We start from the raw sequence: 26,847 nt of genomic DNA on the forward strand, positions 1-26,847 counted from the left end.
TTTTGGGTCAGATTCTCAGCTGGTGAAGTCAGTGGAGCAATGTCAACTTACGCCACCTGATGATCTGTCCCTTTGTCCTCAGGTACATCTTTTACCCATTATTTTTTTAATCATATCTAGATTGTGCACTTTAACTTCTGTGTCTTATCAAGTAGGAACTGTGCTATTGGTGGATGATAAGGGGATCTCTCTCACATTGACTTAATTCCCTTTGGGAGAAATCCTTAGATGGTGCAAAAAAGCATATTTCCATTGACTTCATTGGAGCTGTAGCCATTTGCACCAGCTGAGAATCTGGCCCACCAATTTCATGAAAATCCTCCTGATATGCACAAATGTAAGGGAGGTCAGAATCAGGCACTATTGCTAAGATTTTCAAAACTGCCTAAGGAATATGGAATCCAGTTCCCAATAAAAATGTATGGGAATTGTGTGTCCAAATCCCTTAGGCTCCTTTGAAAATCTCAGTCTACAGCTTTAGGGGAAAATGCTGATCTCAGATCACTCCACTGCAATCTTCTGCTCTCTCTGCATACACATACATGTCAATTGACAAGAGCATCATCATGAGTTGCCACATTCATTGTTCAATTCTGGATTAAAAATCTGTAGAATCTAAAGAGGAATGAGTGTGATAGTCTCTGCTCTAGCCCACTGTAGGTGTCTTTATTCATATAGCAAAGCATTAACAGTTGAGATCCATGGGAAATGAGTATGAAAAGTGAGTGGGACGTCATTGTCAAGATGCACTCTGCAGATTTGACAGCAGAATATTGCCATAGACCTTATCAGAGTGGATAGAGCATTCGTGCATTTCAGTACAGCAACCTTACATTTGTGTAGTAATTAGACAATATGTAAATTATTTAGTGAAAATTGTGTGCTATTAACTTTTAACATATAAAAACTGCTGTACCAGGATAGCATCACTGGGGGTATTATAACATCCTGGTGAATTTGTGCTTTTTCTGTATAATATTAATATTTTGTATTTTTCTCCTCCATTTTCTGTTAAGTAATTTGTGTCAGTGCATCTGAGGCTTACAGGAGACTGATCAGTCTAAATAGCTATTCCAGGAGGAAGACTCTCACACCTGCATAGCTTTCTTTAGTGTCTCTTATACTCTTCATTTCTTCTGCCAAACAGGCTGCTGGTCCATTTCTTTTAAGCCTTTGGTTTGAAATTTCATCACTTTGTGAACCGCCTCATTTGTTGTTGGGTCTCCCACACCAGCCTGAAGCTGCTGAGCGCTTACTTAGCTGGAGATCGCTTAAATGTGTGTAACCAATATGAAGAGGGCAGCTAAATTGGGTTGTTCAGGGTAGGATGAGGTAAAGTGGCAATTGGCATTATTTGAGACATGTTATGCTCAGTTTCACTGACCCTGAATGTATCAACCACTATTATAGGTATTTCAAATGCAGTTTCAGTTATTAGTTTGGTCTGGTTTATTTCTTATACAAGTGGTGTGTAAATGCAAATGACCTATAATGTTAGAGAGCTCTGAAATTCAGGGAAGGCTGTACACAGAATTTTGTAAGACATCTCACTATGTGCAGTCCATGTTAAATGTATCTGGATGAAGACAAAAACTGAAGTGTGTGGTAAAATGTGGTCTCTGAGGTGTTTGTATTATACCTACTTATACTAGCTCTCCTTTCTCTCCTCCAGCTTTCTTTGGGAAGTACCTTAATGAATACAATGGTTCCTATGTGCCTCCTGGCTGGAAAGAATGGGTTGGATTACTTAAAAACTCTCGCTTTTACAACTACACACTCTGTAGAAATGGCGTGAAGGAGAAGCATGGATTTGACTACTCTAGGGTAGGTCCTATTGATTTATTTTGAATTTTTTCCTTTTGGACATGATTGCAAGAAGAATACAAATATTTTATGGATTCAGTCTAAATTAAAGTATTCTTTTCATAATTGAAAGACAGTGCTAGTAAAATCTGCTTCAGCCCCTAAGGCAGTTCCTTTGGACCATACATTATCTCTTCACTTCTGGTGGACATGTTATTTAAAATGTTCTTAGCAACTACAAGAATATAAGTTACACGTCCTAAGGCTGTAAAAACTTCAATATGTCTTACAAGCTGAGAAATGGATTTAATTGCATCAAGACTGGTAAATTCCACTGCTCTGCACTTCACTTAACACTCACGGGGCCGGCCTCTGGCCTGTTACAGTGGTGTACAGCTGGAGAAATAAAACTGACTTCAGTGGGGTTTCACAAGTGTAAATGAAATTAGTATCTGATTCCTTCTACTTAGGGTGGGTGGGTGGATTGGTTTGTTTGCAAGGGTGAAAGTAAGTTGAGTGACTTACCGGTACTCTGGGGCCAGCTCTGGCCCCCGGAAGGGGCAGGGCCTAGGGCGGAAGGGGCAGTGTTGAGGGGGTCAGAGCCAGCCCCAGTCCACCCTGTAAGGTAAGTGCCCCCCCCCACCGGGGTAGCAGCAGCAGCCCGGGGCTCCGGGGGCTATTTAAAGGGCCCAGGGCTCCCCTCTTCTACCGCCCTGGCCCTTTAAATTGTCGCTGGAGCCCTGGGGAATTGGTGGGGCTCCAGCGGCTATTTAAAGGACCGGGGCGGCAGAGGCAGCTGGAGCCCCGAACCTTTAAATAGCCCCCGGAGCCCCCGCTACCCCAGGGCTCCAGCGGCTATTTAAAGGGCCCAGGCGGTAGAAGCAGGGGAGCCCCAGGCCCTTTAAATAGCTGCCGGAGCCCTGCAGTCACTACCCCAGGGCTCCAGCAGCGGGGCTCTGGAGGCAATTTAAAGGGCCTGGGGCTCCAGCCACTGGGGCATACCGGCTTACTTTCACCTCTGTTTGTATGTGTGTATTTCTTAAGTGAAAGCCTGTTTCATGGTCACAGTATGATGATTTTGGGGAGTCCATAGTGCATCACACATTAAAACTGTCCTTGCTATGTGAATGCTGTGGATGTGTAACTGTTTCATATATCTCTTGCTAAAGTACTTGAGGATAGTCTACCTTGACTTAGCTCACTAAAATGTTCGGCACCCATTTCCCCAGCACAGGCCCCACCACTTCCCTTTCTCATCTCATGCTGTATAATGTCTACTAACAAGGAGAATGTTTACTTGAGCAAAATGCATGCATTTGTCAAAGCCGCCAGCTTGTGTGATTTCCTAAAGTGGGTTGCAGAATCTCTGATTTATGGCTGTAAATAATTTATTGGTAAACTCCTTTGGTTAGAAAAACTGGAACCTGAAGGAAACAGTTCAAGAGTGAAACAGGGCATTGTTTGAAGGAGGGGGGAAAAGCAAATGGTTGCTAAGTGACATCATGTGGTTCTGGATTTAGAAGTAAAAAGTTATAATTATAGTTAACTATAACTATAGTTAATTCTCACTGTAGCATTATAATCATTTGTAAGATAGTGGTGGATTGATCAGTATTGGACACATGCTACTGTATGTTTCCTTCCCTCCTTTTATGTTTTTCTTTTAATAACTAAATTGTCCACTAAGAGACAAGTTGAAGTAACGTGACTTCAGAGAGATTGTTTTAATGACCCTTCCACATCATAAAACAAATACCTTTTTGTTTCTAACATCTCTGCCCCACTGGCACATAAGTTAGCAAAGCCCAGTTTGGTGCTTCCTTGAGCTATTGACCTCTTAGTTGTACAAATTAAATATTTGAGATCCTAATTTAATACAAAGTTCATATTAAAGGATAACTGACATGTTAAGAATTATATTTTTAAAACAGATATCCTTATTAAAAATACCATTAAAGAAAAAATCCCATTTTTAATATTATTATGTTAGTTTACTTTTTGTTAACTCTTATTTTAGACAATTAAGACCACGATTTTCAAAAGTGAGTATTGGGCACTGTTCCCTCTAAGCTGTGTGCGTGTGCGTGCACGCACACAGATCCTAAACCCCACGCACATGGCGAAACACCGTGCGCACAAAAATTTACACAGAAGCACAACAGTTTGCACAGAAGAAATTTTTTGCGCACACGGCCTGTCAAAAATTAGAGGGAACATTGGTAGTGGGTACACGCTCTCTGAAAATCAGGCCCATTAAAAATATTTCAAGCTTGGCACCCTACAAATTGATGCAAACAAAATCATTATTCACTTTTTACAATCTAAATATTAGCCAGAAAATGTACTAGTCAGTTACACTTTTCCTATCAGTTTCTTATCTATTTAACTTTGTATGCATTAGCATAATTTCCCATATTTAGGTTTTTTAAAACACTGCATTTAATTTTTGAAATCTCTCTTAAGTGGAGGCTTAAATAAAAAATAAATTCATGGCAATATTTCCATTTGGTTTTAGGTTTTGCAAATGCTTATTTTTACAAAATTTTAATTTGAGGGCGATTTTGACCTGTCAAGTGCCCTTGCCCTTTAGAATGGAATAGAAATCCATATTCTCTTCACAGGCCAGACCCAAGAACAAAAGGTCTTTCTGTCTTCATTATGTCTTACAGCAGGCTTAGAAAATACATATATGTTTTAGTTAAATGTGAGTATAGTATTACTCCAGGGTTCCCTTTTAGAATGTTGACTTTCAGTTCCTTAATGGACATTAAGAAGAGTTTTTCAGATATACAGGGTCAGGTCCTCAGCAGATAGGCCTGTGTTGTTTTTGGTGTAGTTATGCTTATCTACACAGGCTTTCATAATTGAAATGAGTTGGTGGTGTCTGCTTTGTTCTCTGTAGATAGTTAATCATATCACGAATACACCACATAATTCAGAACAGATGGCAGACTTGGATAGGGTACACCAAGGATTGGAACAGCAGGAATGCTTCAAGTCAGGACTGATATGCAAAGGTATATATTGGAGATTGGTCAGCCTGGTTCTGGGAGAGGCAGCAAGCAGTTGTGCTAAGTTTGAACAAAGAAATCAAGTGAGAGAGGCCCCTTTTGAGTAATGAAAGCTGACTTTCTCTTGCACCTCCATGGCAGAGGTGAAGAAGATTGAGAAAGCACTGACTGTACTGTACTTGATTTGTTGTATAGCAAAACAGAGTAGTTCAGTCTCCAGGACTGTCAGTCTGGCGCCTTTGCATTTCCTTTACTCTATAAAAGGAAGGTGCACTGGGAAGCAAGGGACTGGGCTGATGAAAGAAAGCTGTGCTTGAAGGGAAAACCAGGGAGGTATTCCATCCTCTGTGATGTGAACCACACTCATACTTGGTGACTTGACAAAAGCAAGACACTGCATGTGGTTTTATTTTGGAGGTGAAAAGCCAGTCTCTTTTGTGCTTGTGTTGTTTTACAATAAATAATACCATGCTAGTGTCTGAAACTTATGTTGCTGTATAGAGTTTTCTTGATATGCAGGGAGTGTCACAAAGACACTGTCTTCAATCCACATGCTTCCAGTATCACAACATGTACTTGATACTCTATAGGGTCACGAAGGATGTTCAGTTTGTTTTCCCAGGGGACTCTACTGAGTTTTCAGATTTGTTTTTTAATGGAGACGTCTACCTACCTACCTTTACATTGTTATGCTGCACCCATCATTATGGTATCTGAGTACCGCTCTTATATCTGCCATGCTGATTCAGACTATTGGTCCAACTAGTCCAGTATCTGGCTGCTAGCCTTAGTAACTGCCTGATGCTTCAGAGGAAGGCAACCCCCCCCTCCCCAAATCAGTTGAGATTTCCAGAGCATTCTTTCAATAGACAATGTGCCTAAATCCTCTTGCATGCTTTGAAAATCTCAACCTCAGAACACAAACAATCCTGTAATTATACATTACCTTTAAAAAATCCAGCCATGCTATTTGACTGACCCTCTGAACTAGTGAGTTCCCCAATTTGGTTAGACACATGTGTGAAGAAGCTTTCCTAGTTTTTCTAAATTTAGCTGCCCTTAATATCTTGGAGGGGCCTGTTGTTTTTTCCATACCATTGGATAGAGAGGAGGGAATGATCTGGGTTTTTTTTTATTTATTGTTCATAATTTTAACAACCTAAACTTAGTCTCTCATTACTCTTCCTTTCCAGGCTAAATAATCTGGTTTCCCTTGTCTCTGGTGATACCCAGGACTATCTAGGATTCTAATTGGCTGTTGGAATATTTTATTCAACTTTTTTCTCCTCTTCCAGGATTATCTGACTGACCTGATCACCAATGACAGTATCAGCTTCTTCAGAATCTCAAAGAAGATGTATCCCCATAGACCAGTATTGATGGTTCTCAGCCACGCTGCTCCTCATGGTCCTGAAGATTCAGCTCCTCAGTATTCACAACTCTTTCCCAACGCTTCACAACACATGTAAGGAAAAATAAAATCCCTGTATTTCCAGGCACAAGAAAAAAGAACTGGGTACATCTGCTGGAAAAACATACTTTGGAGTCCTTAGACTCTTGGCATGCGTTTATCACAGTTAATAAGAACAGAAGAGTTGGGAATTTTTATATGCATATTCAGAATACTGTAAGCACCTTCAGAGTAGAGACCATATCAGTGGGCCTGACCCAAAGCTCCTTGAAGTCAGTGGAAAGATTCACATTGATGTCATAGAGCTTTGTGTCAAATTCTGTGGCCCTGATTCTCTAAAGTCCTTTTACACTGCTCTGGCCGTGTGTATCTACACAACGTGTGACAGCGAGCATCCCATCCTGGGTCGAGAGTCGAGAGACTCAGGTTTGCAGGGCTTGCACTAGCAGTCTAAAAATAGCTCTGTAAACCATGCTTTGGAGTTGCAGCTGGGGCTGGAGCTTAGGTTCTGAAACTTAGGGAAGGGGGTGGGCTTCAGAGCACTATCATCAACCCCGCAAGCTCAAGTCAGTTGACCCAGGCTGGGAGGCTCGCTGCTGTGGCTGTGTAGACATACCCCAAGTGCGTGTAAATTTGACTTCAGTGAGACTACTTGGGAGGTACGGTGCTATTCAATGTGTTTAAGGTGAATCAGAACATGTCCCTTAAATTGTAAGCTCTTCAGGGCTTCAGACTTTACCTCTCTGTGTACATGTGCAGTGCCTAGCATTTTGTGGGTGTTACCATAATACAAATAATAAGTAATGTTTATTATTATCCCCGTTTAACATTTTTACTGTCAGCATCTCAGTTTCCCCGCATGACTTGCCAAAGTCACACAGGAAGTTTTCAGCAAAGCTGACAAATAATTTAGGTCTCTTGATCTCTAGCCTTGTGCTGTAAACAAAATTCAGCTTTCTTCCTGTGTGGTCAGATAACATAGTGATTTTAGATTAAAACTAGTTTGGCCCACTTAGCTTTCAAGGGCAGAGTAGTTCATTTCAGCTTTGTGGAGGAGGCAAGGATTGACTCTGTAAGGTGATCATCAAACAGCAGTGGAGGACACCTACCTCCTTGCAGGATTGGGCTTTGTTTTAGTTTCTGGTTATTAGAGAGCTAAGAATTGTATATTTCGTTCTGCCGCACTGTGCCACTAAAGAGAATCTCTCTCTCGGGCCTGAAGCAACACAGTATTTCATGTTTAAGTTGTTTGCAATCCCATGCTCAATGTTTTTCCTTTGAAATGAAAATTACATAAGCTCAAAATGAATAGTGTCTGCTATTGCTCGTACACAGAGTTGACCTCAACCTTATTAGGAATGCTTATGGAAGACACTCTTATCTCAAAGATATAATCATTTTCCACACAATCCTCTACAGCAATTTAATTATGATGATGCAAAAGAGAAAGGGGTGAAGGGATCTGGGGAAGGAAGGGGATGAAATGCATCTCTGTATGGGGGTTTTTTCTCTTTCACATTGTTTACTTTTCCCCCCCACCCCAGTCTAGTTTATTTTCCTGACTGGAAGATCTTTTTTATGGAAATTGCTGCAGGATTTTATGTCAGCAGTGAATTTCATTATTACTATTATTAATAATAATCTATTAATTTATAGACAATAGTACTTTGCAAGAAATTTATTAGTTCATAAAAGATTACATTATCTCAATAAATTAAGCATTTTTTTCTTCTTTTAGATGTGCATATTAAGTAGCCTGCATTATGTGTATTTATGCAGAGAAACTGTCTTCGGTTATTTTAAACACTTTTTATAGCACAATATGAAACTTAAGCTGTTAATAAAAAGGAACACCAAGCAAAGTGTTGCTTTCAGAAATGCATCAGTATCTCAACAGAGCCAATCTGCTATTAATGCATTTACATTTATTAAATTTTTAGATATTTATAGAATATCTGTGTATTGTATTGAGTATATATGGCCTGATTTCCAAATTAAAGTTACATACAATTGCTTGTCTAATTGGAGTGCACAGTCCCCACAGCTGCACATGCAAATCAGGTAACTGCACATACAAATTAGTCATCTTGTTTCACATTCCCTCCCTCTGACCTCCCAAGCTACCTGGGAGTTCGCAATCCCTGGGTATTGCAGTGCCATCATAGCTGTTCCTGTGCCATCCCTGGGGCATGGTCAGTGAAAAGGTGAGATATGGCTGGAGCATTGCTGTACAGCTTGAACCCGCCTCAAAGCTGCTTTAAGTTGCACTGGGGATTGAACTCAGTCCTTGTCTAGTCCCAGAATCAGGAGCAACATATGCCCCCAGCTTCCTCCTGCAGCTGTGTCAGCTGAAGCACTAGAACAGCTGAGGATCTGGCTCTTAGTGTGCAGTTGCTGTCTTATTTTAATTGAAAATCTGTCCCATAATTTCCCCCCGCCCCATCCTCCCAGCAAATCACTGAACTACATTAATAGTTTCCCTTTTCTTCTCCTAGACTGATAGTTAAACAGGATGGAACAGCTGGGCAATTTCATATTGGCCTCTAATTTTATTTCCGTAAAGAGTACATGTTTTATCATGACTGTTTTCCAAGGTCAAATACAATCAGGATTTGTAGAGCAATCAAGGTAGCTTTCCCCCCATCCCTGACCCCCCTCCTTTTGAATGGAATGTGAAGGGGTTATTTTGTCCAGCTTCCAAGGATGTTATATCTTGTGTATTTGGCTATGAGAGAAATAAATCTGTTAAGTGTAAGAGGGTTACATTTGTAGTAATCAAAGAAAATCATGGGCTTCAGGTGGATTAAACAGCAGGAGATTTCAAATCAGCCAGGAGATCACAAAGCAAGCTGAAAAGGAGTTTGCCATTCTAGGCATTACATAGCAACAGTTTCCATAACTGTCAGCATATTCATAGGAGCAATGTCATTATTTCAGCCACAACAACATTCTGAAATTCAAGAGACTATTAGCAATGCACAGAGAATAAACAGAACAGCCTCTCCTCCCCAAACAGAGAAGCTCGCTTCCCTGTCTAAGTGCATTTTTCAAATAGGCTCCCACATAAAACTTCCCATTGAAAAAATTGTGGAAATCCAATTATTATTTTCATGTTTATTTCAAACGTGAATTAAACTTTTAGGAGCATTTAGCACCAATGACATTCAAAGATATGCTGGGTACATTTCAAGGAGGAACGTTTTCAATTTATGTTACTATTATTTATCCTAATGATTTAAGTTACCCTGCTGCTCTGTTGTGTGCACAAGACTAGTGGTGGCTTTTGTCAAGACGTAAGTATAATTAGCTGGAGATTGAATATTGGGATTTAGAAAGTAACTTGAGCAAAGTCTGCAGCTCTTTGCTGTCACAAGGCCTCCATCTTGGGTTTTACAGGAAACTTGTGATTTGTTAAACATTAGCACTGATCTAATATTTTGAACAGAAAGAGAAATCTGAAGAAATCTTTCATTTGGGTGAAAAAAATCTCTATTTGTGAAACTATGCATGGTTTGTACCAAGCCAATGTACCAGCTAATGCTTAAAAACAATAAAAAAGGGCCCTTAGTCTTAAATGGTGATAAGATAGATAAATAAAACAATAGTTTCTCTTGAAAATGTAAGACATAAACCATATGTAAAGAGTACCAACCGTATTGTAATACAGAAAAGCAAGTCCATTGTGGGCTTTAGCTCCAGTTAGCGTGGAGCAATGTAGTTATGAACAAAAAAGCAAGCTCCATAACTCCCAAACAAAATGAAATAAAGGACCATCAATGATGTCCCTGCTCATTGTTAACACTGATACTTTAATGGAACTACAAGATCGTTAGGAATTAAAGGGGCACTGATGCTCTCGCAAGGTCATCAAATCCAGCTCTTGACTTCTTTGTCAGGGTCCTAAATTCTCTTTCCGTAATGTGCATTCATCAGAATGTAATGTGAAGGTTTCTAATGCTCTCAGAAGAGTTACGGCTAGAAAGTACCCAAGTCCCATTTCCCCCCACCTCTGCTTTTTTTTTTTTTTTTTTTTTTTTCCCTTTGGGGAGGTCTTTAAAATGCAGCTTTGTATCCATTTCTGCTTGCCATGAGCTCACATCCAATTTAATACCACGAGGTAGGGTACCTGTGCTCCCCTGGGTATGTGAGTGCTGCAATATTAACGTGGCCGGTCATGCTGAATTCAACACAATTGTTAAATAATCTAGTGGAATCTTTTCAGCAAGCTGGACATTTATTATTAAGAGCCTGATCACGCTGTAATAGCCTGTGTTAGTATGAGCAAAATGAAAGTGGAGCAGTTACATCAGTGGAAACTCAAGGGCATATGTTCTTGGTTCAAATAATGCTTCCCAATTGTGGTGGTAGACTTCTAAGGCTAATCTGCTGGCATTGAAATGTATCCCTACTAGTCTGGAGGATACCGTTAAACTAACACGGCTGCTACTCTGAAACCTGTTAAAAACAATATATTTACTCTTTCAAATAACGTTTTACTTCCAACAGAGTTATTTCCATGCTCCCACCTTTCATATAAAGCATAAATGAAATCACAAATGTAATTTTTCCTACATACCACAGAAAGTTAGTCTTGCAGTGGTGGTCAAATAAAGTTTATTGGCATGCACTAGTTTATTATTTTTTCATAATAATGTGGTGGTCTCTGTTTCCCTTATTGCTCCTTAGCACTCCCAGTTATAACTACGCTCCCAACCCAGACAAGCACTGGATAATGAGGTATACGGGTCCCATGAAACCTATTCACATGGAGTTCACGAACATGCTACAGAGAAAGCGCCTACAGACACTCATGTCTGTGGATGACTCCATGGAGACGGTAAGATTGGTGGTCCTTTTTTCAAGCCAAACAGGTACTTGTTTCTTGAGTTAAACTCCAAAATGTTTGCGCATTTAAAAAAAAAAACAGTATATTCCTACTCTGCATATAAGCTAAGCACTGCCAAGCTAAACATGGCTTCTTTTTACCACTACCTCCGAACTGACAGCTCTCCCAGATTCTCTGGGTTTGTGGCATTGTTGTTCCAAGTGAAAAAGGAAAATAATGTAAATTCCAAAAGCTAGCAGAATGTTTCCAGATACCTACTATTGTTCAGTTAAAGAAAGAAAAATGAAACATGGGGAAAAAAATTGTAAAGCATGAATTTGATTTGAATTAAAAAGCGTCAACTCTCACCATGTACTAGTTGGAAATTAATAATCCGAACTTCAGGCATAGTGCACTTCTGCATTACTGCCTCTTTGTCCGAAAAGTTCCAGTGAAATTAATGGGGTTACATCGGGGGGAACCTGAGTAACTAGAGTATCTCAAAAGGACTTAGGTGCCCAGCTGCCACTTTAGGTGCCTAAACTCAGAATCAGGCCCCAGTGAGATTCAGAAAGATCCCTCTCAGCTGGCAGCAAACCTCAGATGTGGGGCTTCTTCAGTCGCTCATGTTGAATTGTTCCATTGTGAATAAACCATGAACAAGTCACTGGGCCAGACAGAGTAGGCAAGCCTGAGACTGACTCTGCAGCCTTATGGTTAGAGCACTCACTTGGGAGGTGGGAGACACCCAGAATCTAGCCCCCCTCCTTCAGTGACTTTTTAAATTGTTTATCCAAAGTGGAACAGTTTTTACTTCCAAGACTGAAGGAGCCCCACATCAGAATATCCTGCAGCTCAATGGGTAGGGCACTGAAAGAGGTGGTACAGCCCTGTTCAAATCCCTTCTTCCCCTCAGGCAGAGGGAGGCTTTGAGCTGGATCCCAGGTGAGTACCCTAACCACTGGGCTGAAAGTTATGGGGGAGCTCGTCTTCCTCCTCTCCCCTCCACCCCCCATTTAGGTACTGAACGCTCTGAGAGGGGTGTGGCTTATGCATTCCCCCCTCCCCCTCTTGGCATCTTCCATTGACTAGCTTAGGTGGGGAGCTGCCTAGCATGCTGGCTTTTGTGAATCCCATTCTGAGGTGCCTGTTTCTCCGCATTCATTGCACAGGGAACCTAGGTGCTTAACTCAGGCTTTGTGAATTCCAGTGATTTTTCTAAGTGCCTAAAAGTTAGGCATGGTGACACAGCATTTCCACAGCCAAGTTCCTTTGTGAGTCTAGCCCACAGCGGCACATTGATTACACATATTTTAAAAAACACAGGCTTTCTAGATTGCCTGCATTGTGTAACAATAAGATTCCAGAAACCTCACAGTGCAAGCTGTGTGTCAGTGGGCCTTGAAAAGGAACCCATGGATCAGCTGGCTGCTATTGTGGGAAAAGGATGGGTTTGTTTCAAAGGGCAGAAAGGCTAATCTTGAAGCAATTGCAGTTTACTGCTTCATGTCACCTGGAAATCTTATCCACAAAAGATAACAATAGGGGGAGTCCAATAAGGCAAGGATGAGACTTATCTGTTAGTAATGTATTATAATTACTAATACTTTATTGGGCATAATAACCCAGGAAAATATGCTTGCTCCTGGTTGCTAACAAATATGCGTTGGTGAGTCAGACACCAGTTTTAGAGAAGCCATGTCACAGTCACCTGCTAGCACCAGTGCATTTAGGGTGTGCTAGTTAGCAAGGTGGTTTCACTCCTGATGATTTTACTGGGTGTACATTTCACTCCAGACTGAAATTTAATCTTTTGTAGTTTTAACCACAATTTTTAATGAAATTGTATGTACCTAACATCCCTTAAAATGTCTGTTCGTATTTTGAGCGCATGGCAGATACCAGTGGCTCTAAGAGGTCACTGTGGCTTATTTAAACAGATTGCAGTCAAAACGTTTATATGAATTTGTCATTATGTGAGTCTATACCATTTCCTCATGGAACATCAGACACATTGATTCAGGCTACATCTCAAAAAGGGAGTCACATTTTATCTTTAACATTTTGTCCATATTATCACATACTATACTGGTCTGACTTCATTTACTCTGGGTTCACACTGATGAAACTACCTTGACTCCAGTGCAGTTTTTCCTGATACACACAAGTTTGAGAACAGAATCCGGCCCATATTTTCTAATCACAGATCTCACATGCGGGACAGGGAATGATATTACCATACAGAAAATCTGCTATAGTACCACATTGCTAAATCCGCATGAGATGATAGAAACTGACTAAACCCTGAAGATGAAACATCAGGTGATGACCGGTTATTAGTGCTGTGCATTGATACACTTCAGTATTCACTTAAAGAGGCCCATTTAACCCCCCTAAGAACAATAGGATTCAGAGTTAAGGTTGAAACACTTACTTTACCAGATAGCAAGAGTGAATGGCAGTATCTGCTGTTTAGTTGGGAGAGTTTGCGAACATTCTATGTAAATGGGACTCATTTGAATGGTCGAGTGGCATTTAACCAAGTATTAAATAGGTGTGAAATTCTAAATGGTGTCATTTTGTTAAGAGAGTTTGCCAAATACAAATTTAAAGAAGATAAAAGGCTAGAATTTCAAAAGAACTCAGTATGCAACAGCTCCCAATTAGGCACCTAAATAAGTGGCCAGAGTTTGAAATTTCCAATGGAAAATGCCAGGTGCAAAGTACTTCTGAAAATCTGTCAACTCAAACTAGATCCCTACATAGGAGCTGAGCTTTTTGAAAGTCTGTCCTGAAATGTGTAGTCGCTATTTTCATTCAGTAAAGTATTATTCTATTGCATTTTAAGTATCTATAGATGGTTCTTTCAAAGAAAATGGCCTCTTCTTTTAATCAGGATAGTTGCTTAATGAGGGTGCTTGGATGTCTATTGGGATTTCCTAGTTAAGAACATCCAGCTCTGTTATACAGTATATATGTGTACACTTTTATGCACAGAATTATTTCAAATATTATTTATACTGTTATTTAGTGCAAAAATGTTCTTTTTTTCAGATTTATAATACATTGGTTGAAACAGGTGAACTAGACAATACCTATATAATATATACAGCAGACCATGGCTATCATATTGGGCAGTTTGGACTGGTGAAAGGGAAGTCCATGCCTTATGAGTTTGATATCCGAGTTCCTTTTTATGTGCGAGGTCCGAATGTGGAGGCCGGCTCCTTGTAAGTATTTGTTTTTCAGCTCCTGAATTGCTTTTGGTTTATTGGTCTGATAATCATGATTGATATGCACAGGAATGTGAGGTCAGTGGCCATGTACCAGGGCTTAAAAACACATGCAATGAAGTACAACTGTGCAATCAGATTTAAAAATGTGCTGAGTTTGAGACAGAGAAAGATAGAACCTTTGTTTTTTGTCAGCTCCTTGGGCTTGATAGTTAGGGGAGTGTGTAGTTCACTTCCTTTGAGTACACCGATGCGAGCTTTGCGTGGACATAAGAGATTGTGACATTAGGCACATCCCTGAGCATTGGGTAACTCAGAAACTGCACCGCCCAAGGAGGCATTGTGACTCAAAGGCTAGGTCTCCACTTCTGCAGGCATAGCTATGTCAGTCACTCAGGTGTGATCCTGAAGGCGCAGTTGTGCCAACAAAAGCCCCAAGTATTGATGCAGCCATACCAGCGAAACTGTACGCTTTTACTAGTATAACTTATAGTACTGTCTAATGGCAAAGCGCTCCTAGTGTAGACCTGGCCTAAGAGAAATTTCTGCATCACATTCCCTCTCCTGCTTCCTTCTTGCCCTGTGGGTGTAGTAATTTGCTGTTGTCTGTACCAACTGTGAATTGACATCCCCTGCACTCTCTCAGCTGCACTGGCCTGTGAGTGGGGAGATGGAAGGTTCTGCCCTTCCTCATCCACTCCCTGGTCACCTCCTACATGATTCAAGGACTGGTAGCCCATTCTAGTATATAACCGGGTTTTTACAAACTCTGGTCCCTTGCCCAGGTGAGTGGTCCAAGTCGCTGTGTAGCCCTTTGGCTGGCATCCAGTCCAGGTTCGGTGTGATATTGCATGGAAATGCCTAGTCATTTCTTCTGTTCATTTCAGTCAGTCTCTAGGCCATGGTATTTGCCAGGTAGCCTTACTTTATATGTTCACTGCCACTGTAGATAGCTATCAGAGATTAATTAATTGATAGAATAGAATCACTATGCTCTCCTGTTGCAGCTTGTAAAGAAAAATGAACGTAATATTTTCCATATATGACCTCTACAGAAAGTTTTCCTTTGTTTATCCTTTGGGATTACACAGTTAAGCTGTTTGTCCGTGACACACGAGAATGCAGAATATGACTGTTAATTAAAAAGGTAGCTTTGATCAGCTAAGAAATTATGTGAATATACTTTCTAAGCAATTATTTTAATAGCAAATATTTTCACTGAAGTAATGATTTGGGATAGAGTATCATAATTTTCTGCCTTTTATTTATATCAATGTGCATGTTTTAGCATAATTACCACATATAAAATCTTCCTCCCACAAGTTTTTTTTCCCTTCTACTACAGAGGAAAAGCTATAAGCAACTAATATTAAGAATGTAATAGAGTAGCAAATCTCTTTAAAAATATCTTAAAGGTTTTATTTAGTTTGCTGATTAATTCATAGTATGAGAAAAAAGGTAAGAAAGTTTTAAATATTCTAGGTGTCATGCCAAAATTCCTTGACATGGAATTATTACTTATTTCTGCAGTAGTTGTGCGTGGTCCCTGTCCCAAAGAGCTCCTAGTATAATTTAGAGATTATTTGAAAGCTAGTACTTCAATAGCAACACAGTGGCCTAATTTTCAGAGGTGCTGAGCAGACAACTCTGTGAAAGACATGGGTTTTAAGAAGAGATCTGATGGAGTGATATGTCTGTGGAGCAGGGGCACAACCACAATTTGCATAGGAAGGAGCCCAGAGCTCTTCCCCACCACACCCTTTCCCCACTGCCCCCATGCCCAGTCTCTAGTGTTCCCCCTTTTGCTCCCAGTCCTAAGCTCTTTCACGTTGCTTCCACTCTCAGCCACATGCTCTTCTCTCCCCATCACCACTGCCCTGCACCCGGCTCTGAGCTCTCCTCCCTGTACAGAGCACTTACCCAACTAGCTGTTCAGACTGAAGAGCACCATCCCCACCAGGGGCCAGGCTGTTCTGGGAGCCCCAGATCCCATTCGCCTTCTACATCTCTGCTCCCCCAGGAATCACCAAAAGCCCAAATCCAATCTCCGCCCCCATCCCCTGCCCTTCTGGGGACTGGGCATTCTGGTGCCCCCGCTCCACTTCTGTCTGGGGACACTGGAAGGACTGCAAAGGTGGAGGGCCCAAGCAGGTGCACGAGGTTGCAGAACCGTCACATTTGGACCGGCTGCCCTTCCATCAGGGCGGGGTGGCTGGGTCAAATTTCCAGCTCCAGTCAGTGGCTAAAGTGGGGTTCTCCCTTCCCCCCTCCCAGTTGTTCCCCTGCTGTAACGAAGGAGGGGAGGATGAATGGGGAAATAGAAAGCTCTTCCAAGCTTTTGAGGTGGTATGAAGGAAGAGGTGTGAGGCCATGAGTGTGGGGAGGAGACCAAAGGAGCAGTTAGGGGAGACAGGCTTGAGAAGAATGTAAAGCACAGGAAGAAGAGTGGGTATGAAATGAGAGATGAGGATCCAGAGACTCCATGAAGTGCATTAGGGACTTTGCTGTTGATTATATGTGTAAGGTGCTTAGATAGTACAGTGCTGGAGGACGGGGTATAAAAACCATAAGATAGATAGAGGAAGCCAAACCCTGTATCACTTGGAGCATTGACTGGAGAGTTGGCTGTGTTAAGATTGTGCAGCCTTTTTCCACATTAAACAGGGCAGGCCTCAGCACACTTCTGCTTCCATACATTGGGATGTTAGCTGGCACCACTTCCTCTCTACTATTAAGCCCTTTCCTTACCATTCCCAGGGAGGACCCTTTATGGTGTTATATTGGGCTCCACAATAGATTATCTAGGTAGTAGGGTTAGTATGTCTTGAAGCTGCCTTTGGCTCTGATAATTAGGTAGGAAGGGGGGAGGATCTGTGGCTTGCCTCAGTCTTAATACTGCTATTTCCTTTTGAACTTCCTTTTAGTCTGGTGATACAGATGCATTTTAAATCACCAGTGAATGACACCTCACAGAACCTTCTTCCCATTGGGTTTTCTGTTTGAATACCTTTTGATGATAGAAAATATTTTTATTAGGAACACAGGAATCAGACACTGAAAAGACTTAATAGAGCAGAGTTCATCCCACAAAAGAGAAAAATGAAGTCCCATGGAGAGAGGCTGTATTAGATAGGAAATTGATGCTGTCGTTGAGCCTGTATTTCCATATATAGTAGAACTTTTTTAATCTACACTTTGCTAATGAATACATATTATTTTTTTACAGCATAATTGCATTCTCTCCCCTCCCTTATCAGCAAAGATTTAATAGCAGTCACTGTAGTAAGGTGTCATTACTAAGCCTTCATTACTACCACCAAGTATCCTACACAATATTTACTAGTAATTAATCTAAAATGACATGTATCAAGAAAATGAACAAATGCAACATTCTTACTCTTGTCATTGTCTTTTCTTTTGCTAACTCTCAAAATTCAGTAATTCTCAAGTGGACTCTCATTCACTCGTGTGAATTAGCAAGGTTCTGCTGTCCTTTATTTTAAGCTAGAAATCTACTCCAAGCCTTGTAGCTGCCTTTATGGTACTATCCTTATTGTATTTTGTCTGCAAAGCATGGGGACAGTAATTCCTGGTCCTCAAAGCCACAAAAATAAATTTTCTGCATAAAAGCATTTTTGCTTTTTTTCCACTTTTTTGTAGTCTCTCCATTTATTTTTTTTTTAAAGTGATGCCAAGTGTACATAAGAATAAGAAATGATGGGAAAGCAGCAAACAGTACATGCTTTCATAATATTGTAATTGTAACAAAAGTGGGTCTTAAATGTATTTAAAATAAAAGTTTATTTTCTGAGGTGTGGCACCATTCAGTTAGTGAGAAGCACTCTAGTGATGCCTACAGAACCAGGTTGAAAGTAAGAACCTAAGAACAGCTATACTGGATCTAGCCCAGTACACGGTCTTCCGACAGTGGTCAGTGCCAGCTGCTTCAGAGGAAATGATCAGAACAGCACAATTATCGAGTGATGCATCCCCTCTTGGCCACTCCCAGCTTCTGGAAGTTTGAGGCTTAGGACACCCAGAGCATGGGGCTGTGTCCCTGCCCATGTTAGCTAATAGCCATTGATGGACCTCTCCTCCATGAACTTACCTAATTCTTTTTTGAACCCGGTTATAGTTTTGACCTTCGTAACATCCTCTGGTAACGAGTTCCACAGGTTGACTGTGCAGTTTGTGAACTAGTAGTTCCTTTTGTTTGTTTTAAACCCGCTGCCTATTATTTTCACTGGGTGACCCCTGGTTCTTGTGTTATGTGAAGAGGTAAATAGCACATCCCAATTCACTTTCTCCACTCCAGTCATGATTTTTAGACCTTGATCACATCCCCCCTTAATAGTCTCTTTTCCAAGCTGAACACTCCCAGTCTTTTTAATCTCTCCTCATACGGAAGCTGTTCCATCCCCCTCGTCATTTTTGTTGCCCTTCTCTGGACCTTTTCCAATTCTAAGATACATTTTTTTGAAATGGGGCAACGAGAACTAAATGCAGTATTCAAGGTGTAGGCGTACCATGGATTTATATATTGGCATTATGATATTTTTTGTCTTATCTATCTGTTTTCTAATAGTTCCTAACATTGTTAGCTTTTTGGACTGCCACTGCACGTTGAGCAGGTGTTTTCAGAGAACTATCCACAATGATTCAAAGATCTCTTTCTTGACTGGTAACAGCTAATTTAGACCCCATCATTTTGTATGTACAATTGGGATTGTTTTCCAGTTGTTACCCGGGGTTTTCAGAACCCACAGCAGTGGTAACTTAACTGTTTCACTCCAAGGGATATCAGGAATTACTTAATGGGAACAAGTAAGCGTGCTCTTATCTAAAACTACAGTTTATTAGATTTAAGCACACACAGATGCACGCAATAGGTTTAGAACATCCCATATATTTATCTAAATTCTGGGACGGTATTGAGTAATTGACGACAGGTCTGCAGTGGCCAGTTGCTTACCCGCCGGGGAGAAAAGGTGTCGAAAAAAGTGTCTCTTAGGATAGCTTCAGAGGACTTCTCCAAAGCACACTATATTATCTAGTCCTTTTTATAACTAACTATTACAAAACACAAAAATCATAGTGACCCCTACTGGGTCATCACTTTTCCTACCTTTCGATAAACTATTTATCAACAAACATTCCCAACAATCTTAGTCATAATAAACTTTTATATCAAAGGCGCCCAAATTCAAGGTTCTTGTCCACTTGTCCACTTATCCTCTTTCAGTCTCAATTGTTGACTTTTTCTCTTCCCTCCTCCCAGTCTGTTGAGCGGAAACTGCAGCTAGTTTTGACCTTGCCTCCAGAAACCCTGCTTTTAAATTAACCATTAACTATGTGGTGTTCTATTTTATTAATTCATGGTGGCTGAGTGCACATAATATGATTGCAATTGGCTTAATCACATTCTGGGGTACATGCACCCCTCAAATCCAGGGTGAACACAATATGCTTTACTTTGCATTTATCAACATTGAATTTCATCTGCCAGTTTGTTGCCCAGTCTCCCAGTTTAGTGAGATCCCTTTGTAACTCTTTTCAATCTGCTTTTGGAGTGAGATGAAGGGGTACATTACTAAATTGTTTAACTGCCCTAGTGACACTGGATGCCTGGCTGTATCAGTACTTTGCGGAATGGAGAGGCTGGTATATAGGATGGCTCTGTTATTACATTTGAACTTTCACAGTTGGAGTTATTCTGCTGTATTTTCCTTTTGCCTCCATCTTATCTATCTTTTGTCTCTCCCTCCCTCTCACACACTCTTAATTATAATAACCAACCCTTTAGCTGTTCCCTTTGGGTAGTGAGACAGGATATTTCTTCTCTTCACTCTTTCTGTGTAACAAACAGTTCGGTGCCATAGGCCCAGATATTTGTTTTTGTGATATATGTTGAAATAGACAAAGTGTGTTCTATTTGCCAGGCTTTATTTTTAATAAAATCGTCACTTTAGATGACTTACACATTAATTCTCTAAGACACCACAGGAGTTGTTATGTGCTTTTTCACATTTCAGAATAGTGTTGAACCCTTCCTTTTACTCATTAACTTATTTTGCCTTATAACCTTTTTTCATATTCAGTCTGAAATGCTTTTGCTTTGGAACTAAATCTTCACATTAGCCTCTCTTGGGGTTATGCATCTGGGGGTAATTTAAATATTGTAATATTGTATATGTTAATACGTTTCAATACCCGACTTGATTGGATAATATCTCCCTTTGTTCTGTGCTGATGTCACAGATTAAGCTTTTTTCAGATCCCATATCCTCTGTGGAGGGGCTGGGGTTAAGATGGTAGTTCACAATTTCCACAAAGATTCTCTAAGCAGGGTCTTTATATATTTCTTTCAGGAATCCTCACATTGTATTGAACATTGATCTTGCTCCTACAATTCTAGATATTGCAGGCTTGGACATTCCACCTGACATGGATGGTAAATCCATTCTAAAACTGCTGGATTCTGACAGACCAGTTAATAGGTAAAGAAAAGAAGTTTGTGTCTCTGTGTGTATCTGTGTGTGTTCAGCCATCTGCAGATAAATTTAAGGGGAAACCAAATGAATTACAGATATAGACTAGACACGTTTCACAGGAAAATGTACAGACCTGTTCAGCGCTATTTAACTGACTTCAATTTTTTAGTTGGCCAGATCAATCTATTAGCTATATAGTATCTGCCTTTCTGATAGCAAAATATAATGTGTGTGAGTGTGAACTGACCTTTGGTCATGGGGATATTTCTGTTTGCATGAGTTACAGATTTTAAATGCGTCTGTGGCATCATTTATAGCTATGTCTTTTAAACGAAGCCTTTATTATTGTTTAAACTGTAAAAACTAATCATACATCGATGCTTTATATAAAGTCAGATTCTGTGTTGTTTATATCGTTATATTGGAAATACATAATTATTTTCTGAGACATATCCTCAACACCTCCACCTGAAAAAGCTGGGGGAGAAGATTCACATGGGTGCTTGTGACAGACAATAGTCTGAGGAAAAAGCAACTGGAGGAGGAGAGAGGGAGTGGGGAAATGTGCGCTTGTGGTGGAGGAGAGCATTTGGGTCAGGAAAGGGCTTTTGTCAGGGCAGGAGGATGGTTTTGCAAGTAAGGCACTGACCTGGGATCCAGAAAATCTAAATTTAATTACACACTTCCTTTGTGACCTTGGGCAAATCACTTAATCTGTCAGTGCCTCAGTGGTTTTTGTATAGAAACCGTGACTATAGTCTGTAGCTCCATTGTGGATTTTGTCCCCATGAGAACAAATCCATCCCACATTCCTTCGTGATTAGCACTGATGACACACATCTGTCTGTTTTGTACAGTTACACGTTCCTGCGGGAGAAGTGGGTTGTGTTTCTGGAGGAGCAATGGGGAGGAAGGGAGGAGAGGCTGGTTTTCATGAGAATTTTGTTTTTATAGGTTCCATTTTAAAAAAAAGATGAAGGTGTGGAGAGACTCATTCCTTGTGGAGAGAGGGTAAGGAAAGAGTTAATCACAGAGCCAAGTTGCTTAAATAGGAGAATCCTGCATGGCTGGAGCCTCCTGTGAAAGCCCATAGCTATGATCACATCCCTGCAATGGTAGTGGCATTGCTGTCATACACCTAATGCCAATGAGTCTATGATAGGAGAGACTGTATGGTAGCTTTGTGCTAGCCCTGGTCCCTGCACACAGTTGGCATAAGGTGCTGTGCATAGAGCGGTTTGGTGCCAGTTCTGGGGTGAAGAGGAATGAATCCTTGCCCTCCTCCCTCCCTTCAAGCCACAGAGTGGGAGCAGCTCCACGACTGCTATCCCGCACCCTGCATGCGAAGAGGGTGTAAGATGATTGATCTTCCTAGTTGCAGATTGACTAGCCCTGCCCCCACATCTGTCCTGCCCCCAATTTCTGTGTTCATGTACAAGAATGTACACCTAGCACTTGCAGAGTATAGCTCCATGGTACCCAGGAGGGTATGGTCGCCTTGCATGGATTCCCTGCATCCACCTTGCAGTGAAACCAGTACCTCTGCAGATCAGGCTTTTGTGGTCAGCTGGGTTTTTGAAAGGACTGCATCATTTTATTAACACTCCTAGCTAGAGAGAGGCATGAACCAAGCTTCTGCTCTGCGTTTGGGGTCTGGATTTTGAAACTCCTCCTTCCACAAAGTGTGGGGATGTTCTGATTTTAGGGTTCTTCCGTGCACCCAGCTCTGTTAACTCTTGTAGTTATGTATGCTCTTACTGGGTTAATCAGATCTCCCACTTGAGGAGGCAGCATGGTCTCACCTTCCCACATTTGCAGGATAGCTCTAGTAGCCTGGTGCATTTTCAAAGCAAATGGGAGAAGTGGAGTGAATTCAGTTTCTTCTGGAGCATTAGATTTTGGCCACTGGGAGACGCAGGACACCGACAGGGATGGTCTGAGCCACTCCGGCAGACCCTGTGTAGTATTTCAAATGAGTCTTAATGGAATGCACTGTTTCTTCCCCTCCAGTAAATTACTGCATAAGAGAGAGAATGAGAAGGTGGATGCTCAGGAAGAAAACTTCCTGCCCAAATATCAGCGTGTGAAAGACCTCTGCCAGCGAGCCGAGTATCAGACCGCCTGTGAACAGCTTGGGCAGGTGAGGCATATTTAGCACACAGTGCAAGAAGTTAGATCAAGAGCTAAGTTTAACACCACTTGCAAACTGTGATAACGTCCTTCACCTCATTCTCAATGCCGGCTTATAAATCAAGTGACTCATTTTTGTGGCCTTTGCTCAGAACTGTATTACAGCATTTATGAGATTGACTGGCAGTCAGGAAATTGCTTATTCAAGTGCCTATATATCGATTCCCAGCTACTGTAAAAGAACGGCCTCGATTATTTTAACGTTCTGTTCCCCAAACGGAATGAAGTTCAGGATACATTAGTGTTGAGAATTCACATTGAGCACCACAGGAAAAATTATTCCAAATGTACATAGTTCCCTTTGCTATGATCTCATATATATTTTTCTAATTATTTGAATTTGAATTTAAATATACTAACATAAAGTCTAATCTGGGCTCCATGTGCCCCTATCACTAATACAAATATACAATGAAAACCATAGTTTGCATACACAGTTACCACGACTGCATGTGTTAACTGTGTGTGAGAATGAACGCTTAGCTGTCTGATTGGTCAGTTGTGTCTGTGGTTTCTATGACTGTTACGTAGCTCTGCTATACAAATAGAAAATGTCCACAGCCCAGACCCAAATTACATAGGAGAAGCTCGGCAAATGATTATAGTACACCACTAGGAACAGAAGGAACAGCCCCATATAAAGTTGCTTTGTGCCCCCAGAGTGGTGCAAAGGTACCACAAGCTGTCCTAAATAGGATTCCTCCTGGTGTAGAAGCCAGAAGGGGGTGCTCCCAGGGCTAGGATGCACTGTTTCTAGTAACAGGTTTAGTAAGTTTCACCAGAGTAATGGCCACTAGGGGGCCAGTATGAGTTGGTACATGTTACATCAGCCCTGTGGATGCTTTAACTTGTGCCAGGGGGCAGTCCTAGGATCAGGAAGGACAGTAAAATGTAGTGTAAAGCCACCCTTAGCCACCTCCTCCCCTACTGCCAGCTGCACCAATCTTGTGCTCAGTGCACCTGTGAATTGACCCATAGTTTCTCAGCTGTTCGGATCTGACTCAGATGATCAGACACGTTCAGTAAGAACCTTTCCCAGAGCTGATTTTCCAGGCTTCCTTTTCCTCCTGTGGCTTCCTTTTTAGGTCTAACTGCACGAGAGGTCATATTCCTCTCTTTTTCAAAGTCCAAAGTACCAAAGTCTCACTGGTATGAGCTTTGGTGCAGCGGATTATTGCCATCATTTCTTTTGAACTGGCACTCCACATGAATAGGAACAAACAGTAGATATTTAAAGTTGTCAGGCTCTTGAAGAAGTCAGAGGGAATGTTAGCTATTTCTGTTACAAAGTTTCTGGGGAAACTTAGCTATTCTGTTCCCATCACTATGTATCCTGCGAGGGCTGTTTCAACTTCTTTCTTATGCTATTCTCTTCCCTGTGGCTTGGAACTTTGTAGTAGGGATTGAAGGGTCAAGATTTTTCACATAAGTTCAGATAGACACTGGAACTGTCTCCTTGTAAGAGGTTACATAGCTGCATGCAGGGCTTTTTTCCCTGAAATTACTGCATGTCACAGTCCTTGGTGGGGGGGGAGGTCAGTCTCTGTACGGTAACACATATGCATGTGCACACACTTACATTTCTGTGAATAGTAAAATACTTCTGACATCAAGCAAAAGTGAGAAAAGGGGTCAGATCTCTACCCAGAATTCTTGGTAAATTGAGAGGAGAGGTGAGATGGGTTTGCCATGTCCATGTAGTCAGAAAGGGAAATAATTGTTTTCTGCATTTCAGTAAGATGTAATTGGAAGTAATGGGATGATATTGAGCAAAAGAGAAATTAAGTTGGACATCAGGAAAAATTGCCTGACAGTCAAGTCTTTTAGACCCTGGGATGCTTTCCCCAGGGAATTTCAATCCAGTCAGCCCTTGCTATAGAGAACACACCCTAGTGCTCTGTCTAGACAGAAAGTGCAATGGGAGATGAATATGTTGTCTATGGGCAGAATTTGTCCCTAAATATGGGTGCATCTAAATGACTTCAGAATGAAGCAAGACAAACCTTGAAGGGGGCATATTATTATTTGTTTGGGGCTGTTGATCTAGACAGCCCTACACAATAGGTAAAATATGCCAAATGCATAACAAATCCCAGTCCTGAGAAGTTTAAAGTGTAGGTGCAGTAGTTACAGTACAAACACAGGGCTCTTCTACACAAACAATTAGTTTGCAGCAAGCTGGAGTGTGAATCTACCCAGTACTAGCTTGCTGTAGACCAGCTGTCCATGTGGACTCTGCTGCCGTGCATTAACCATTCATTTAGTTTGCTTTGATCCAGTCGTCTTTGATCTGGGACTAGATCAAAGTGAAGAGGACTAGATCAAAGCAAACTAATGAATTGTTAGTGTGTGGCAGCAGGGTCCACATAGACAGTGAGTCCACAGCAGGCTGGTGCTGGATAGATTCACACCCCAGCTTGCTGTGAACTAAATGCTCATGTAGACACGCCCACGGTCCTGGTCCCATAAGGTGGATTCCCAACGAGAGGTTGAGGGCATTTAATACTAAGCAGCTCCTAGTAGCCAGAGTGCTTCATAGAATAGGTGGATTTTTTCAGATCCTATTATAAAGGATGGAGGGATGTAGCTTGGTCAGGATTAGGGCCTTGGCCAAAGTCCACTGAAGTCATTGGGAGTCTTTCACTGAGTTTTGGACCAGGCTATTAATAAGAGAAATGCTTCAAGCACAGGGGATAGTAGGAAAGGTGGTAGGAAGTCTTGAGTAGGAGAAGGAGACAAAAGAAAAGCTAGAAGAGAGGCACAAGCAGATCATCAGGACCAGGCAGGAGGCATACGAGAGGAGGAGGATGGAGTTCTGGATGGAGGGGAGGTAAGGAGAGTGTTGAATGCAAAGTGGAGAGCTTATAATTCTCCTTTGTATACACAGATACCATCACTACAAATAGCGCTTCCCGCCAGTCCCTGCAACCCTGAACTGTTAAGTCATTTCTCCCCCTTACAAAATTCTCCTTGAACTGTAATCAGGTTAATAAGAGGGCACTGAGACCATTTGTGCTGTTAAAACCCTTGATACAAAGTCTCTCGGGGGGGTGGGGAGGTTTGGGTTGGGTTGGGTTGACACTAGTGAATGCAAATACCCACAGAGTGCTATGGGAACGTGTGTAGCAGCCTTCCAGGTTTTCTTTTGCAGCTAGTGTTGCATTAGTTACATCCAACAAAGGACAACTGTAGCCCCAGATGAAAGAACAGTTCAGAATTCATATTCAGAGATCGAAACGGGGGATGAGCTCTTCCTTCCCGCATGAAATAAAAAACATTTATCCTGACACCTAATGGCGTGCACACAATTTCTTTCTCTTCTTTGCAATTTGGCCTTACGTTTTATACTGACTTGGTAAGCGGAAGCTGACCCACTTTTATCTACCGGACTGCATTAATGTGCTTTTGTGGAAGCCAATTATGATATCAGGATTGCTCTGTGGAGTAATCACAGCAACTCCTCAGTATCATCATAACAGTTGCACAAAGGACTCCATTTGAGTAATTACACACATTTGCTTAGCGTGTTTCACCCACTCAGCTAGAAGATCACTAGAGTGAATCTAGTCCATTCCTTTAAAAAATAGCACATTTCCTTTTTAAATAATGTGATGTGGGATAATTGTGTTTAGCCATTTGCTAAGAAAAACAGATGTCTGAGTTGGCAGTATTTCCTCTTCATCCCCTGCTCTTTCTTTGTTGTGCTACTTGTTATAGCTCAAAATGTCTTTGTGTAGAGTTAAAAAGCTTCCTTTTGCACTGCCATTTTCTCCAGGAGAATTTAGAGTCCATCTCCAGTTCCCTCCCACATAACAGTTCTGCATGTGGAAGGCTAGTTGCTCATCCCTCCCTCTGGCTGTTTTGTGGTATGCAGGGGGTGCTT

The 26,847-nt window shown here is 41.3% G+C and overlaps 1 protein-coding gene across 8 annotated transcripts in view; it reads left to right on the forward strand.

The window, feature by feature from the left end:
- The window catches only part of SULF2 (sulfatase 2), a 235,256-nt gene that overhangs the window by 172,761 nt on the left and 35,648 nt on the right, over nucleotides 1-26,847 (forward strand). For all 8 annotated transcript variants that reach the window (XM_043526701.1, XM_043526699.1, XM_037916013.2 and 5 more), the window contains 7 exons: nucleotides 1,673-1,824; nucleotides 6,110-6,279; nucleotides 10,912-11,062; nucleotides 14,105-14,280; nucleotides 20,652-20,780; nucleotides 21,729-21,785; nucleotides 22,785-22,914. In XM_043526701.1, the coding sequence (XP_043382636.1) occupies nucleotides 1,673-1,824; nucleotides 6,110-6,279; nucleotides 10,912-11,062; nucleotides 14,105-14,280; nucleotides 20,652-20,780; nucleotides 21,729-21,785; nucleotides 22,785-22,914 (965 nt within the window). The remainder of the gene's footprint in view (nucleotides 1-1,672; nucleotides 1,825-6,109; nucleotides 6,280-10,911; nucleotides 11,063-14,104; nucleotides 14,281-20,651; nucleotides 20,781-21,728; nucleotides 21,786-22,784; nucleotides 22,915-26,847) is intronic.

This window comes from Chelonia mydas, chromosome 13 (assembly GCF_015237465.2).
Source record: "Chelonia mydas isolate rCheMyd1 chromosome 13, rCheMyd1.pri.v2, whole genome shotgun sequence".
Taxonomy (NCBI): Eukaryota; Metazoa; Chordata; order Testudines; family Cheloniidae; genus Chelonia; species Chelonia mydas.